Below are 17491 nucleotides of genomic sequence, written 5' to 3' on the forward strand. Positions count from 1 at the left end.
TCGAATTGAATTGATTTGGATAATCGGGTATTTGATTAGAATTCAATTGGTTAGATAAATTAAGAAAAAAGGGGAAATGGAGGAAAAAAATTATGTAACATTGAAAAATAAAAATAAATAATGAGAAAAAATAAAAATGATAACTGAGGTGAATTTTTTTTAGTAAAAGTTATATAAATCTTATATTTTTTTAATATAATATATTTTTTTAATCAAATATATTTTTTAATCAACTATATTTTTTTAATCAAATATATAAATCTTATATATCTTTTTCTTATATATCTTAATACAAACCAAGGCTCAATTTTATCGAAATGGAACCTATACGTGTGCTTTTCTTGGATATGGAAGCATGGGGACTAGACGTATATGTGGGACAGCTTTTTGTCAGTGTCACAGAGAAGAACTCGGACCGTGCGTTTTCTTTGTTTATAAATTTTGCCTATCAAATCGGACCGTCCGATTTGTATGCTAATGAGAAATAAAATTTGGGGTGCTATAAATCGGACTCTCCGTGTTACCTTAACGTGGTTTTTTAATATGCAATGTAGTACAAGTCGCATGGTCTGAGTTCCATGCTTTTGATTTTGAAAAGAACTCGGACCCTCCGTTTTGAGTACAGATAGAAATTGTTTTGGTGAACTGAGAGCTGGAATCACATGGCGAATGAAATCGGACTGTCCGTGTGGGTGGTGTCAACTCGCAGGGTCCGAGTTGTTCCTCCTAACACCACAAACATGTTAAGCACACCCCTTTCCCATAATGGAGTCCAGCACGTACTCTAGCGCCATATGTAAATTAAAAAACGTACAAATCAATACCTTAATCAACTATATTTTTTATTTTATCATATAATATTTTTTTATCCGATTAGATTCAATTACCCATCAGATATAATTGAGTTGGATTGGATTTAATCGGATAACTCGAATTACCCCTACCCGCTTACCTTCCTAATAGAAAGGCAACTTTCCTTCAATCAACGACAAATGCAACTAGTCCAACGTAACGCATAAAAAAAAATGTAGAAAGAAAATTTTGAATAAATCTCAAAATTAATTGCTGGCGGTGAGTAGGCTAGAAATGAGCCGAGCTGAGTCGAGCTAGACCAAGCTCAAGCTCGGTTCACAAAAATTGAGCTTGGCTCACGGCTTGACTCATTAATAATCGAGCCTATTTCTTAAGCTCAAGCTTGGCTCATCGAAAGCTCACGAGCTGGCTCGAGCATACGAGCTGACTCAAATAATAAAAATATAAATACATAATCTATAATTCTATATCAATAAATTATAACTTATATATTTTATAAAATATTTAAAAAGATCAATTTTATATATTGTTATCTATCATTAAATTATAAATTTTTTATTTATGTCCTACATCAAAATATATGTAAAAACTAAATATAAAATTTTAAATAATTAAGATCATTAATATATATAATTATATAGTACTATTTTATATGTATATATATAATATTAAAAGTATAAATTAAATGCATATATATATATATATATATATATATATATATATATATATATATAATCGAGTCAGCTTACGAGCTAATGAGTTGAGCTTATCCAAGCTCAAGCTCGGCTCATTTAAATTATAAGCTCAATTCCAAGCTCAAGCTTGGCTCACTAGCTCACGAGCTTAGCTTATCGAGCTATTAACGAGTCGAGCTCGAGTTAGCTCATGAGTTGGCTTGACTCGATAAGTAGCTGGTTAACTATAGAGAATCGGTTCTCATAACAATTCAACATCATGCCATAGCTGGCAGATAATAGTAACCAGAGCATGCCAGCTTTCTTCTTTTGAGTGGAGAATCTATATATGCTTCTCACTGTCTCTATACATATTGTTTCATTTAATCTATGTATGTAACACCTCTGCACTTCTCAGAAAGTTTATAACTATTTCTCTGATGCCGTACATCCGATGGCTCCATTTGTAGAATATGGTCACAGAGAAAATGCAAATTAATAACCCAACGTGAAGAATAAAAGCTAATTTATGAGGACAAATTATTTGAACAAAACAAAACTGACCATTGACCAAGTACAGTGTCAACTCATTGCATGTTTCCTATGGGGAACCTTAGCTGCCTCTATGCTTCTATGTCTGACTCTCCTTCCTCTTCCTCATCCTCATCCTCATCTTTGTCCTTATCTCTGTCATGTTGCATTAAGCAAAAGCATTGCTCTTCTTCTCTTGGAGCCATAAGCCGCTTCAAATTTTTTACCACAGTTTGGAGGCTTTCTGAGAAGCTAGCAATGGCGAGTTTCTCAGCAGAAGATAATCTCTTCTTCCAAGAACGATCCGGACAACTTTGGTAAGTCAACTCCCTCTCCTGAAATTGGATATCTTCCATGCTTGTTTCTTCCTTGTAAACATACACTCCCCAATGAACTGGGATGATGTCTGGTACACACCTCACCTTCACTGTCTTCCATGTGTTACCATGCTCAACATGTGCATCAAGTCTCTTCCACTCCTCATCACTGAACCATAGTCGTAGGTCGCACAACAACACATGATTTTCTGCAACTCTGAAATTATGCGATGGTTGGTATGCAGAGTTTACATCCCCATAGTCAATGGACAAGTGCAGCCCAACAGATTGATAGTTCATTTCTCCAAACACAAACGCCAAAGCCACAGCAGGGAACTTGCCACGTGCCTTTAAATTCAGGTACGATGGATTGTGCTTCCATCTTGTACAATGGTCCCACCATTCTGGAATCTGTGTATTGGAAGTTGGCATCACAACTTGTAATTTATATATCTCTTCGCACACCTACAAATCAAAGATATTGCTTCAGTATTTTTCTCTCTCTTCTTTTTAATCATTATTTTGGTTAAAAATATATGAAATGATAAAAAGTAACAAACCTGTGACCATAGCATACTTGTTGTGCTTGCACTTAAGGAATTGCAGTGTCTCACATCCACTTTCCTAACACTAGAGGGAAGTTTTGGAATTTCTTGAAGATTTAGGCAGTAACTCAAATCCAAACTTGTCAAGTAGGACGATTCATGAATGCATGCTGGAATAGACACAAAGTTGTTTGATGAAACATCTAAGACTTCCAAGCTTGGAAAACTCTGCATAATTACATGAAGATCTTCGTCACGTAAACTTGCATGGCTGAAATGCAGAGTTTCTAAACTTGGACGGCTCTCTGCAGTAGTTGGAAGGCTTCCTCTGAATCTTGCAAATGATCCACCAAGTTGAGGGCATCCTCCAACTTTCAATGTGACCAAATTTGGCAGCATAAATAAGCTGCTTGGAAGATAACCAAGTTTCTCGCAACTTGTCAAATCTAAATAGTGAAGTCCTACAAGATCAACAAAAGAATCTGGAAGCTCTTGAATAGCAGTAGCTTTCAAACAAATCTTTAATGGCTTATCCATCTTTCCCACAATGTCCGGGAAGAGTCCAAGTATTCTACACCAGTTAAAGGAAAGGTGCTCTAGTGAAGGCAGACAAATTCTTGAAAGAAACTTTCTTAACTTAGTGCACTTTGAAGCTCTCAAATATGTAAGGTTTGGGAGAAATCCAACTGATTCATCAAACCTAACCAAGTTTATGCATCCATTGAGTATCAACTTTCTTAAACATTGGGCTTCAGATACATTAGGAAAATGAGTGATGGATTCACAATGGGAGAAATTCATGTAAGTCAAATGCTCAAAGTTCTGCAAACAAAAATCAATCAATTAAAAAAAAGGTATCAATATATTATATGAATTCCACCAATCCAACCATTGAATTGAGACACTTAACCATATAGATTAATCATGTAAAATTTTATAAAATTTGGAAGTGATTTAATATTTTAAACACTACTTTATTTTGACATAACAATTTTGTAATATAAGTCAATTCTCGTCTTTGGATTATGTCTATTATTGGTGCCCTTTTGAATTTTCTAAAATTTGCTAAATTAATCACAAAGGTAATATAAATATATAAAAAGTTGTCTAATGGTGTATATTAACAAGAATTACGCATAGTCTAAATGGATCCTTGAGTATAAATTTCAAGTTTTAGAAGAAAGTAGTACGCACAATAAAAGTGTACCTGAAACGGCTTTTCCAACATGAGAGGACTATGACGTAAACTTAAGGCAACAATTTTTTTTAAGTTCGACGGAATAGAATTTGAAGGGTACCCCTTCCAATCAAGCAGCCTTAATTGCTCAGGTTGAGGAATAGTCCGACATGAAAGGTTTGTGTTCCGAAGAATGAGAATTCTAAGTTTCTTCATCTTTTCAAAGGCATTGTCAGTCCAATCATGTTCTTCACATTGAACAAGCTTTATTCCTTCAATTTTTTTATTTTCCTATGAAATAAGAATATGTCACATTAAATGTTATTATTTTTGAGGAAGGCTTGAAGGGGGGATAAAATAAAACAAAACTTTTCAAAACTTTTGCAATGCCTATTGATGGGAGGAAGAAAAATAATTAGAATACCCTGTATCTGACAGAAAGGCTAAATAAGAAAGAAAGTTTGTGTAGTCTCACTTTATCATCGGGTAGTAGCTCAAGAACATCTTCATGAAACCATAATCTGCTGCGGTCTCTAACTTCTTTTGGTGCCTCCTGCTTCACAATCTCTCTACCCATATTCTGTATTAGATCATGCATCCTCAAGTAACCATCTTTGATAGTTACGAGAGATTTATCAACTAGTATTCTAATACCATCTTCTGTAAACATACCACATCCATCTAATACATTTTTTACATATTCCCATTTCTTCCCATTGAAGAAGCATGCTATGTCAAGAAAAATATCCTTTTCATTGCCTTCAAGACTATCATAGCTCACTCTAAGAACACTTTGAATGTCTTTAGGAGGATTCTTCTCATATTTGTCCAAAGCAGACTTCCACTCTTCTAAATTTTTATAAATCAAATTAGAGCCTATAACCTTTGTAGTGCTTTCTTTTGGGTGATTCGCCATTGGATAATACCCTGTCCCAAGGATATAGATCTGACAACACTTCTTCAACTCGAGTTTGCAATCCAACCATATGATCCCCAATAAGTAATTGTCTTGGAGGTATATGAGTCAATGCCTTGCTTACAATTTTTTGAATAAGCTCGAATTCATACCTGTAGATGTGCAAACAGCTTTCAAATATTGAGATTGGGCATTGAATGATCATGCAACATTTTAAGGATAATCTTTATAAGTATTGAAGAACTCTTTGAGGCGTTAAACACTCGATTCTAATAAAGGTTTTATTTAGTCGAAACTAAAATAATTGATGAATCAATCTTCACTTATGTGACCATGTACATATTATTGTTAGTTTATCACTCACATTCACGAGATTTTTTTTTTTTTAAACTGTCGACGAGTATAGTAATATCGTCATACCAATCCCTCCAATCCTTCAATTGCACTAATCTTGGTATAATATAACCCACATGAAAGTGAGAGCAACTTTTCTAATATAACCTTTTTATTTGAATAATGAGTTGTGATACATAAGTACTCATGATTTCCCTCATTTATGGTCTCAATACGATATCCATTTCGGCGAATATCTTTAAAATTCAATAAGTTTCTTAGAGATTTAGTAGACAATAGTGCATTATTTATTATGAATTTTGTTCCTCCGAAAAACAAAATTATAGCTCTTCCAGAGCCTTGCATCACATTGCCTGAGCCAATAATAGTATTAACATATTCTTCTTTTGGCATAAGATGGGTAAAATATATATTACTTCTGAGAATGGTGTGCGAACTTGCATTATCCGCAAGGCATACATCTTCATTATATATCCTTACTATTTTCTTCAAAGACAAATAATAAAAATAAAATTAGTATGCACAGTTAAATTGAATATTTGATCGAAATTATTTTTCTAATAAACACTGTACATAAAAATAATGTCATATACTAAAATTTTATTTTAAAACTTGACACCTTTAATGATTTCAAAATTCATAAACATTAATATTTCATTATTTATATACATCATATTTAAAACTTAAATACATAGAAAATAAAACTTAACAATAAGTACTTTACATTATTTATTTACGTGGATACTTAACAATCCCACATATTAAACTATTCCATCATTGATCAAATGACCAATATTTCCTTTAAAATCCTCAAAGAAATCTGACACATCATAATGAGTGGTGGAATTTTCAGCATCATTTGAAACCAAATTCGTTTCCTTTCCTTTGTCATCATTTTTCAAAGATGCTTGATAAAGATCGACTAGGTGCCTTGATGTACAACAAGTACGCGACCAATGGTCCTTTCTACCACAACAGAAACACTTATCCTCTGTTGGTTTATTTTGTCCAATATTTCTTTTTTTATCCCACTTATGGTGAGATCCTCTCTTTTGAACATAATTCCTTTTCCTTCCATAATTTTTCTTGTTGCCAAAACCTTGCCATTTACCCCTTATGGGGTAATGATTTGCCGCATTTACTTCAGAAAATGGGGTGGTGCCAGCTGGGCGCGCTTCGTGATTCTTTAAAAGCAACTCATTGTTGCGTTCAGCAACAAAAAGGCAAAAAATTAACTCAGAATATTTTTTAAATCCTTTTTCTTGATACTGCTGCTGCAGGAGCACATTCGAGGCATAGAAGGTCGAGAAAGTTTTCTCTAACATATCATTATCAGATATATTTTCCCCACATAATTTCATTCGTGAGGTGATTCGAAATATTGCCGAATCATATTCATTTATGGATTTAAAATCTTATAGATGCAAGTGCATCCATTCATATCGGGCTTGAGGAAGTATCGCCGTCTTTTGATGATTATACCTTTCTTCAAGGTCTTTCCAAAGATCTGCAGGATCTTTTAATATGAAATATTCATTTTTCAATCCTTCGTCAAGATGATGAGGAAGAAAAAACATGGCTTTGGCTTTATCCTTCTGAGATGCATTATTTTCAGCCTTAATGGTGTCTCCAAGATCCATTGATTCAAGATGGATTTCAGCATCTAATATCCATGATAAATAATTGTTTCCAGATATATCAAGAGCATTGAATTCAAGATGAGAGAGTTTCGACATAATGAAAATTTGTTACTTGAGTCTTCCTAAAAATTTGATCAGAGTCTTGTGCTGATAACGTATTCTAAAATAAATAAAGATGTATAAATAGAAGACTCTAATATTAATATAATTAGTTCAATAACAATAATTCATATGTGTATTTACTAATATTATATGTTGTAATATATATATATATATATATATATATATATATATATATATATATATAGGCAAATAGAAGTTTGCTTTTCAAACTACATTTATTTTACTTCATCCTAAAAACTTCTTTCTTTTAACATAGAAAATGAGTTACCCATAAATGAACATCCATTTTTATCCTATCCTAGTCACAACAAAAAAAAATTATTTAACACTAAAAAATAAAAATAAATAATGAGAAAAAAATGATAACTGAGGTGAATTATTTTTAGTAAAAGTTATATAAATCTTATATATTTTTTTAATATAATATATTAGATAGTCGGATAGGTTTGGATACCTAGATACAAACCAAATAGTCCAATATCTCAATCAACTAAAGTCGGGTATAATATTTTTTATTTTTTATTTTTTTTATTCGATTAGATCCAATTACCCATCAGATATTGTACCCAATATAATTGAGTTAGGTTGGATTTAATTAGATAACTCGAATTACCCCTGCCCGCTTTACCTTCCTAATAGAAAGGCAACTTTCCTTCAATCAACGACAAATGCAACTAGTCCAACGTAACGAATAAAAAAAAAAATGTAGAAAGAAAATTTTGAATAAATCTAAAAATTAATTGCTGGAGTGGTGGCTATTTGCACTGACTGGCTGGTTAGCTATGGAGAATAAGAGAATTGGTCACTCTCGTTCTACTCATAACAATTCACCATCATCAAGCCATAGCTGGCTGATAATAGTAAGTAGTAACCAGAGCATGCCAGCTTTCTTCTTTTGAGTGGAGAATCTATATATGCTTCTCAGTGTCTCTAATACACATTGGTTCATTTAATCTATGTATGTAACACCTCTGCACTTCTCAGAGTAATAGCCATGCCAAGTTTATAACTATTTCTCTGATGCCGTACATCCGATGGCTCTATTTGCTGGCCCTTTTGCTTCTGACACTCGAGGATCTTGGCACCTTCCTCTAAACACCACTTTGAAGCTAAATATATAGTTCTCAGAGAAAACGCAAATTTTAATAACCCAACGTGAAGAATAAAAGCTAATTTATGACTACAAATTATTTGAACAAAACTAAACTGACCATTGACCAAGTACAGTGTCAACTCATTGCATGTTTCCTATGGGGAACCTAAGCAGCCTCTAGGCTTCCATGTCTGACTCTCCTTCCTCATCCTCATCCTCATCCTCAGCCTCATCTTTGTCCTTATCTCTGTCATGTTGCATTAAGCAAAAGCTTTGCTCTTCTCTTGGAGCCATAAGCCGCTTCAAATTTTTTACCACAGTTTTGAGGCTTTCTGAGAAGCTAGCAATGTAAAGTTCCTCAGCAGAAGATAATCTCTTCTTCACAGAAGGCTCTGTCCAACTCAAGTTAACCGCCTCCCAATCCTGAAATTGGACATCTTTCATGCTTGTTTGTTCCTTGTAAACATACACTCCCCAATGAACTGGGATGATGTCTGGTACACACCTCACCTTCACTGTCTTCCATGTGTTACCATGCTCAACATGTGCATCAAGTCTCTTCCACTCCTCATCACTGAACCATAGTCGTAGGTCGCACAACAACACATGATTTTCAGCAACTCTGAAATTATGCGATGGTTGGTATGTAGAGTTTACATCCCCAGAGTCAATGGACAAGTCCAGCCCAACAGATTGATAGTTCATTTCTCCAAACACAAACGCCAAAGCCACAACTGGGAACTTGCCACGTGCCCAGAAATTCAGGTCCTGTGGATCGTGCTTCCAACTTGTACGATCGTCCCACCATTTTGGAATCTTTGTATTGGAAGTTGGCATCACAACTTGTAATTTATATATCTCTTCGCGCACCTACAAATCAAAGATATTGCTTCAGTATTTTTCTCTCTCTTCTTTTTAATCATTATTTTGGTTAAAAATATATGAAATGATTAAAAGTAACAAACCTGTGACCATAGCATACTTGTGGTGCTTGCACTTAAGGAATCGCAGTGTCTCAGATCCACTTTCCTAACACTAGAGGGAAGTTTTGGAATTTCTTGAAGATTTAGGCAATAACTCAAATCCAAACTTGTCAAGTAGGACAATTCTTGAACGCATGCTGGAATAGACACGAAGTTGTTTAATGAAACATTTAAGACTTCCAAGTTTGGAAAACTCAGCATAATTACATGAAGATCTTCGTCACATAAACTTGCATGGCTGAAATGTAGAGTTTCTAAACTTGGACGGCACTCTGCATTAGTTGAAAGGCTTTCTCTGAATCTTGCAAACGATCCACCAAGTTGAGGGCATCCTCCAACTTTCAATGTGACAAAATTTGGCAGCATAAATAAGCAGCTTGGAAGATAACCAAGTTTCTCGCAACTTGTCAAATCTAAATAGTGAAGTCCTACAAGATCAACAAAGGAATCTGGAAGCTCTTGAATAGCAGTAGCTTTCAAACAAATCTTTAGTGGCTTATCCATCTTTCCCACTATGTCTGGGAAGAGTCCAAGTCTTCTACACCAGTTAAAGGAAAGGTGCTCTAGTGAAGGCAAACAAATTCTTGAAAGAAACTTTCTTAACTTAATGCACTTTGAAGCTCTCAAATATGTAAGGTTTGGGAGAAATCCAACTGATTCATCAAACCTAACCAAGTTTATGCATCCATTGAGTATCAACTTTCTTAAACATTGGGCTTCAGATACATTAGGAAAATGAGTGATCGATTCACAATGGGAGAAATTCATGTAAGTCAAATGCCCAAAGTTCTGCAAACAAAAATCAATAAAATAAAGAAAAGGTATCAATATATTATATGAATTACACCAATCCAACCATTGAATTGAGACACTTCACTATATAGATTAATCATGTAAAATTTTATAAAATTTGGAAGTGATTTAATATGTTAAACACTACTTTATTTTGACACAACACAATTTTGTCAATTCTCGTCTTTGGATTATTTGTCTATTATTGGTGCCCTTTTGAATTTTCTAAAATTTGCTAAATTAATCACAAAGGTAATATAAATATATAAAAAGTTGTCTAATGCTGTAAATTAACAAGAATTACGCATGGTTTAAATGGATCCTTGTGTATAAATTTCAAGTTTTAGAAGAAAGTAGTATGCACAATAAAAGTGAACTTTTTATAAGGGAATCAGACAACTAGTTGTACCTGAAACGGCTTTTCCAACGTCAGAGGACTATGACGCAAACTGAAGGCAACAATTTCTTTTAAGTCCGATGGGATAGAATTTGAAGGGTACCCCCTCCAATCAAGTAGCCTTAATTGCTTAGGTAGATGAATAGTCCCACATGAAAGGTTTGTGTTCCGAAGAATGAGAATTCTAAGTTGCTTCATCTTCACAAAGGCAGTATCAGTCCAATCATCTTCTTCACATTGAACAAGCTTTATTCCTTCAATTTTTTTATTTTCCTATCAAATAAGAATGTCACATTAAATGTTATTACTTTTGAGGAAGACTTGAAGGGGGAATAAAATAAAACAAAACTTTTCAAAACTTTTCCAATGCCTATTGGTGGGAGGAAGACAAATAATTAGAATACCCTGCATCTGACAGAAAAAGGTAAATAAGTAAGAAAGTTTGTCTAGTTCTCACTTTATCTTCGGTTAGTAGCTTAAGAACATCTTCATGAAACCATAATCTGCTGCGTTTACTAACGTCTTTTGGTGCCTCCTGCTTCACAATCTCTCTACCCATATTCTGTATTAGATCATGCATCCTCAAGTAACCATCGTTGATAGTTAAGAGAGATTTATCAACTAGTATTCTAATACCATCTTCTGTAAACATACCACATCCATCTAATACATTTTTTACATATTCACATTTCTTCCCATTGAAGAAGCATGCTATGTCAAGAAAAATATCCTTTTCATTGCCTTCAAGACTATCATAGCTTACTCTAAGAACACTTTGAATGTCTTTAGGAGGATTCTTCTCATATTTGTCCAAAGCAGACTTCCACTCTTTTAAATTTTTATTAATCAAATTAGAGCCTATAACCTTTAAGGCTAATGGGAGACCCTGGGCATAATGTATTGCTTGATTGGATAGGCCTTCATAGTTTGCTTCGGGCCTTGTCATTTTGAAGGCATTCCAACAGAAGAGCTCTAGAGATTCAGGGTCACTTAGCAATTTCATCTTGTAAATCTTTTCGACTTTATGAGCTGTTAGAAGATATTTATCCCTTGTTGTCATAACAATTCGAGTCTCGTCACTAAACCAATCACATTCTCCTGCAAATGCTTTTAATTGTTCTATCTTATCAACATCATCAAGAACAATAAGAGCTCTTTTTTTGCTAAGTTTCTCTTTGATCATACTGATTCCTTCCTCGACACTGCGGACCTTGATTTCCCCCTCCCCAAGCAACTTTGAGAGGAGCGTTTGCTGTAGACGTACTAGGCCCTCTTCTTGATCTGAAATTTTTCTAACATTGAAAAGAAAACAAGCACATTCAAACCGGCCACAGATGGAGTTATACAAGGCTTTGGCAAGTGTCGTCTTTCCACTCCCACCAATTCCAACAATCCCCAACATGGTATTGTTATTGTAGAGCTTTGGTTTGGGTGATTTGATATTGGATAATATCTTGTACTTAGATGTGCTGTACGATGAATATAGATGTGACTCCACTTCTACAACTCGAGTTTGCAATCCAATCATACGATCCTCAATAAGTAATTGTCTTGGAGGTATATGAGTCAATGCCTTGCTTACAATTTCTTGAATAAACTTGAATTCATACCTGTAGATGTGCAAACAGCTTTCAAATATTGAGATTGGGCATTGAATGATCATGCAACATTTTAAGGATAATCTTTATAAGCATTGAAGAACTCTGAGGCGTTAAACACTTGATTCTAATAAAGGTTTTATTTAGTTGAAACTAAAATAATTGATGAATCAATCTTCACTTATATGACCATGTACATATTACCACACAAGATATCAATTCAAATTAATATGGAAGTACTGAATAATGAAAATTAAGGATATCAATTTTTTGAGATCATTGTTAGTTTACCACTCACATTCACGAGATTTTTTTTTAAACTGTCGACGAGTATAGTAATATCGTCATACTAATCCCTCCAATCCTTTGATAGTTAAGATAGTTATATTAATAGTCAAGCATACCACACATCCTCACAATTATAAGAGAGTTAAAAATGTGATTTAGACACAAACAATAAGGGGAGAAGGTATTTACTTACCCTTGTTTCAAATGAAAGCCTTTCATGTTGGATGTTTCTGCCAAAGCTTCCTTCCATTCTTTCACCTTCTGAGAGTGACAACCAAACCTGATTTCATGAGCATCCATGGCTTCCTTGTAAGTGTTCCTCTGATGCCGTACATCTGAGGGCTCTACTTTGTAGAAGACCGGAAACACAAGTTGGTTCCTTTCCCTGTGACATTGCAGGATCTTAACGAGTTCATCAAGGCACCATGTTGAAGCTGCATAGTTTGTTGAGAAAACAATAATGGAGATCTTTGAGGCTTCAATGGATTGAAGGAGTTGAGGTCGAATTGTTTCTCCTGTTCTGAGACTCTCATCATCGATGAAGGTGTTGATTCCGTTGCGGCAGAGAGCATCATAGAGATGACCTGTGAATCCATGACGTGTGTCTTCACCCCTGAAACTCAGAAAGATATCGTAGTTAGTAAACATGGTCCCAGAAGTTGAAGCTCGATTTTCCATCCCTGTAAATGCAGAACAATGTAATGATAGAATGATTCACAAATCACAATGGCAAGCTCGGTTATAAATTCAGCAATGAAACTTCCTTGGAAGATAAAACGGGAAAAAAGGTTGATGAATCAATGAGAGTACTTGACTAGTTGACTTGACTTTCAACAGTAGCAGAACTTTTATAATTATATAATCTTACAAACATTATGGATGTAAATGAGGATAACAAGAATTCACTTTCATTAGTGAAATACTCAGGACACTTATGCTCTTACATATCAAATTTATAGTATCCTCTCACATTTTATATTTACTTAGATATATAATAATTTACAAATTCTGCTGTAATTTCTAATATGAAAAAACAATTTAACCAAATAGCATATATTGTCTATCAGTCTATGTGATGAACTACATCTAATTGTGCCAATATGTCGAGACAATTTTATAAAAGTCATGAAATGTGTATGAAACAAATAAAAGCATAATTAAATTTATTATATGAAAATTAAATCCCAAAATAGATAAAGTATTCTCATCAAAAAGCTGCTGCTTCTTTCCTTCCCAGTTCCCACTAATTTTTTTTTTGTATTTTCAAAGAGGTATCAATTTGTCTTTGTTTTAAGATGTGATATGTGATAGCCGCCACAACACAATAATCATAAAATAAGATAAACCACAAAAAATACACAAATTATTTTGTCACTGATAAAAATATCTACAAATTATTATTGACAAAAATATTTTTTAATTATTTAAAAATGTGATAAAAATTTATATCTATGAACTGATAATGACTTAATGAAAAAGAATGATATGACAAATAAAACTTTCTATGTGAAAAGTAAAATTCTGATATTAGCAGTGAGCCACCTCATGTTTTTCTGTTCACGGAGCATGTCTCTAAACGGATATTTTTTTATATATTTTTAATTTTTTTATATATTTTTAAATTATTTCAAAGTATTTTTGTTGATAACAAAATTGGAAAGAATTTTTTCCGAAGGAAAGAATGTATTTTTGATGGTTTATCACTTTATCATATAAAATAACTCATTTAGATTTAACTCTAAACCCTACAACATTAAGTCTTGTGGGAGTAATGAAGTTTGTGGTAAAAAAAGATTAATGGAAATTAAGTATCAAACAAAATTTTTGAGAAAACAAATTGACTGTTTGACTTGTTCAAAAGAAGATATAACATGCAGCATAGAATTGGACCTATAAATCTTCAACGGTGCGCAGAACATATATAGCTCGAGGTTATCGGCGGCGCCGGGATGGAGGCCAGAGTAGTCTCTGTTCGTGTTTTCTGTCGATGAAGAAACTGACGGCGAGCGAGGAGGCGCAGAGATCAAGCTCCTTCGTCACTCGTCAGCGAGCTTATCATCATGATGGTCTTCATGCCGCCATGCAGCACCTCGAATCTCTGCAAGTATAGCGGCGGGTGCGTGGGCATTGCATCCATCGCCGTCAAGTTACTATTTCTCGGGGATTATTCGACGGAATTGGTAGAACGTGTAAATGCGGTGGGTAGCTGTGAGGACTGAGGAAAGGGCCCTACTTTTTTTTAGGGAAAAATCACCAAATAATGACATTTTTATTTCTTTTTTTCTTTTTTTTTAAATATATTTTTCTTAGTTCTTACTTAAACTAAGCCATCAAGAACAAATTTGTAGGGTCGTTAAAATGGATTAAATTTATCGGATTAACTCATTTATTCATTTAAATAAATAGACTTTATTTTTAAAATTTAATTTGTGTAAGTTTTGAGTTAAATAGACTCGGTCCAATTAATCTAAAAATTTATAGGTTAAATGAGTTAGTCTGCAGATTTTAAATTAATTCGTTTGATAAATCTAAATTTTTTTCTTTTTGTATTTGGAAAACAACCCCAAACTACAAGTATTGAACGGCTAATTTTTTTAGTTACAAAGATCTAGGATGTATTATATATTTATGTCCAATTATAAAAAAGTAACATATTTTTTAGAGTAATGTTTCACGTGTAAGTGATTTTTCATACAAGTCATATAAGTCATTTATATTCACGCCATTTCACGTTTTTTTTTGTGACTCTTTCTCTTTTTCTTTTTCTTCTCTTCCTCCCTCTTTTTTTATTGAAATTTCTTCTCCTCTTTTCGTTTTCTCTTTCTCCTTCATCAAAATCACCAGAAAAAACGAAGAAACATTATTCAAGGTACTATTTTACTGTTTTTCTAGATTTTTTTTTCTAGATTGTCTCTGTCATGTGCCTCATCCTTAACCAGCAAAACATTAAAAGATTTCAAGAAGAAATATACTATCTCTCCCTATATTGGGTGTATTTCTTAAATCTTTTTGGTATATTTCTTAAATCCTTTGGGTGTATTTCTGTAATCCATTGGGTGTATTTCTGTAATCGTTTGGTTTATTTCTGTAACTGTTTGGATGTATTTCTGTAATCCTTTGGATGTATTTCTGTAATCGTTTGGGTGTATTTTTGTAATCGTTCGGGTGTATTTTTGAAGTTCCATCATCTTCAAAACAATTTCAAAGCTTGATTTCAGAAACCATGAAAATCGAAAAAACAGAAGGAGATCAAAGGCAAAGAGAGAACATTTTTCCATACAAATCATTTATATTCACGCCGTTTTCACGTTTCTTCTTCTTCTTCTTCTTCGTAAAAACGGAAACGAAGATGAAACACGCGAAGATGGTTCAGTAACGCGCGTGTTAGGCCCAACTTGTAAGACTTGTAAACAAAAATGACTTGTATGTGTAGTACTCCTCTATTTTTTATAGATATGAAGATAATTTTTTTTTAATTAAAATTCATAAATCAGGTTCATATTTGTTTAAGATATAAAATCTAAAATTTGATTTGTGATAAAAAAATAAAATTTTATATTTGTGGGTGAAAATATTTTTTTTATGTAAAACAAATCAAAGGATTCGTTTTTTACATGTTTAAATTTTTTTAATGCTAAAATATAAATTTGACTTTTAAATTTGTAGTATCTATAAAAAAAATACACAATTTTTATATTATTAAAAAGTACCACGAGTATAAACATGTATATATTTTACAGACGTTGATATTTATTTGAAATTAATAATTAAAAATTATTACATAATAATTTATTTAAATATATTAAATTAGATCAGATACACTTGTTACTTTGTTAAGAGGTCGGGGCACCATATTTGCATCTTTGATATTCCTCTATGCAAAATCGTACTTCTGATGATTTTTATGAATCTGGCTAGTTAAAGTTTTCAAAGAGGAAAATATGTTAATGTTTTATTGAATGAATGACTAAAAAACTCGTAATTTGTTGATTATCAAAACAAAACTTCTACTTGAAAAAATCTAACTGAATACTTTAATTTTCTTCTCTTGTTTCTTGGTCTTTAATGATTCTTTAAGATTTTTTTTTAGGAATGGCAACATGTATCTTATCCGCAGATATTCAACGTACAAATCGAATAGAGTATGGATTAAACACTTAAACCTCAATTTCATCCGATCAATCTACATCATATATATATCTTATCTGCGAATATTCAACGTGCAAATCGAATAGGGTATGGGTTAAATACTTAAATCTCAACACCATCCGATCAACCTACATCCTTTATATATATATATATATATACCAAGAATTTCTTGTTAAATACAAAAGATTCTTAATTATTAAGAGAAGATCATTAATTAATAATTTAATATATTTTTTTTACATAAAAATCAGTTCTATTTTAAATTATCATCAAGTTATATACTTATATTATAATGTTACATTTTTTTATAACTCACCGATAAAATCAGATATCCGTGAGTTAAAAATAAATGATATTAGAATTGAAATATTTTCGATCTACAAATAAAATAGGTTGAATTTATATAAAAATTTCAATTTACAAATAAAATTAAAGTTGGATCTAAGCCCCCCCTAATTTTTTGTTACAATCTACAATTTTTGGCCCCTTTATAAAGTAAGTGTCTAACGGTATCCTTGTTCCTGTAACAAACATGCTAAGTGTAATAAAAGTACAAAATATGTATTAAAATATAAAATTAATTATTTATATAAAATAATATATATTAAAATATAAAATATATATTAAAAAAATAATACATATATTAATATAAAAATATATAATGATTAATATAGTGTAATTTTTAATTTTTTTTACTATATTTTTTAATCCAAGGCTTCAAAAATAAATCTGTCGTAAATTATAGTTTCAATAAAAAATTTATGATTAACTAATAAATTATTGTATATATGTTTTTAACAAATAAATGCATAATTTATTGATTACTTAAATTTACTGTAAATTAAATTGATCTTTTTAAATTTCAAATAAATCATTCCTTTCTCAAAATTAACAAAAGTGTATCATAGATTCATATTAGTAAAATACTCGAACAATTAAATAATCACCAAATAAATTGATATTTGGATAGTATGACACTGCTTTTAAACAAATAAATTTAGATAAAAGTCACCAAAAAAATAAATTTAGATAAAGAAAACCAAACTTACAATTTCTTTTATCATTGAATAAAGAAAGATAGTTACAAATTACAATTAAATG

The 17491-nt window shown here is 32.3% G+C and overlaps 2 protein-coding genes across 3 annotated transcripts; both read right to left on the reverse strand.

Moving 5' to 3' along the window:
* Positions 1 to 2110: 2110 nt before the first annotated feature.
* Positions 2111 to 4973, reverse strand: LOC130965412 (disease resistance protein RUN1-like). Its single transcript, XM_057890176.1, has 4 exons — positions 4533 to 4973; positions 4088 to 4348; positions 2896 to 3702; positions 2111 to 2746 (listed from the first exon to the last, which is right to left on the reverse strand). Exons 1-4 carry the CDS (start codon positions 4971 to 4973, stop codon positions 2111 to 2113), a joined length of 2145 nt encoding a protein of 714 aa, XP_057746159.1.
* Positions 4974 to 7807: 2834 nt separating this feature from the next.
* Positions 7808 to 14435, reverse strand: LOC130967827 (disease resistance protein RUN1-like). Of its 2 annotated transcripts, XM_057892855.1 has the most exons (6): positions 14132 to 14435; positions 12435 to 12854; positions 10813 to 11965; positions 10368 to 10628; positions 9149 to 9955; positions 7808 to 9053 (listed from the first exon to the last, which is right to left on the reverse strand). In XM_057892855.1, exons 1-6 carry the CDS (start codon positions 14158 to 14160, stop codon positions 8361 to 8363), a joined length of 3363 nt encoding a protein of 1120 aa, XP_057748838.1. In that variant the 5' UTR covers positions 14161 to 14435; the 3' UTR covers positions 7808 to 8360. The 2 variants fall into 2 exon arrangements, with proteins under 2 accessions (XP_057748838.1, XP_057748837.1); XM_057892854.1 differs by lacking the exon at positions 14132 to 14435 and having other exon boundaries at positions 12435 to 13488.
* Between the last annotated feature and the right edge of the window lie 3056 nt (positions 14436 to 17491).

This window comes from Arachis stenosperma, chromosome 3 (assembly GCF_014773155.1).
Source record: "Arachis stenosperma cultivar V10309 chromosome 3, arast.V10309.gnm1.PFL2, whole genome shotgun sequence".
Taxonomy (NCBI): Eukaryota; Viridiplantae; Streptophyta; class Magnoliopsida; order Fabales; family Fabaceae; genus Arachis; species Arachis stenosperma.

Coding starts and splice junctions, on each gene's coding strand:
- LOC130965412 (XM_057890176.1), bottom strand. CDS start 4,973: ATGGCGAATCACCCAAAAGAAAGCACTACAAAGGTTATAGGCTCTAAT. Junction 3,703..4,087: donor TGTTGGAAAAGCCGTTTCAG/GTACACTTTTAT, acceptor TTTTGTTTGCAG/AACTTTGAGCATTTGACTTA. Junction 2,747..2,895: donor CAAGTATGCTATGGTCACAG/GTTTGTTACTTT, acceptor TCCAATACACAG/ATTCCAGAATGGTGGGACCA.
- LOC130967827 (XM_057892854.1), bottom strand. CDS start 12,919: ATGGAAAATCGAGCTTCAACTTCTGGGACCATGTTTACTAACTACGAT. Junction 11,966..12,434: donor GGCTTTCATTTGAAACAAGG/GTAAGTAAATAC, acceptor GCACATCTACAG/GTATGAATTCAAGTTTATTC. Junction 9,956..10,367: donor CGTTGGAAAAGCCGTTTCAG/GTACAACTAGTT, acceptor TTTTGTTTGCAG/AACTTTGGGCATTTGACTTA.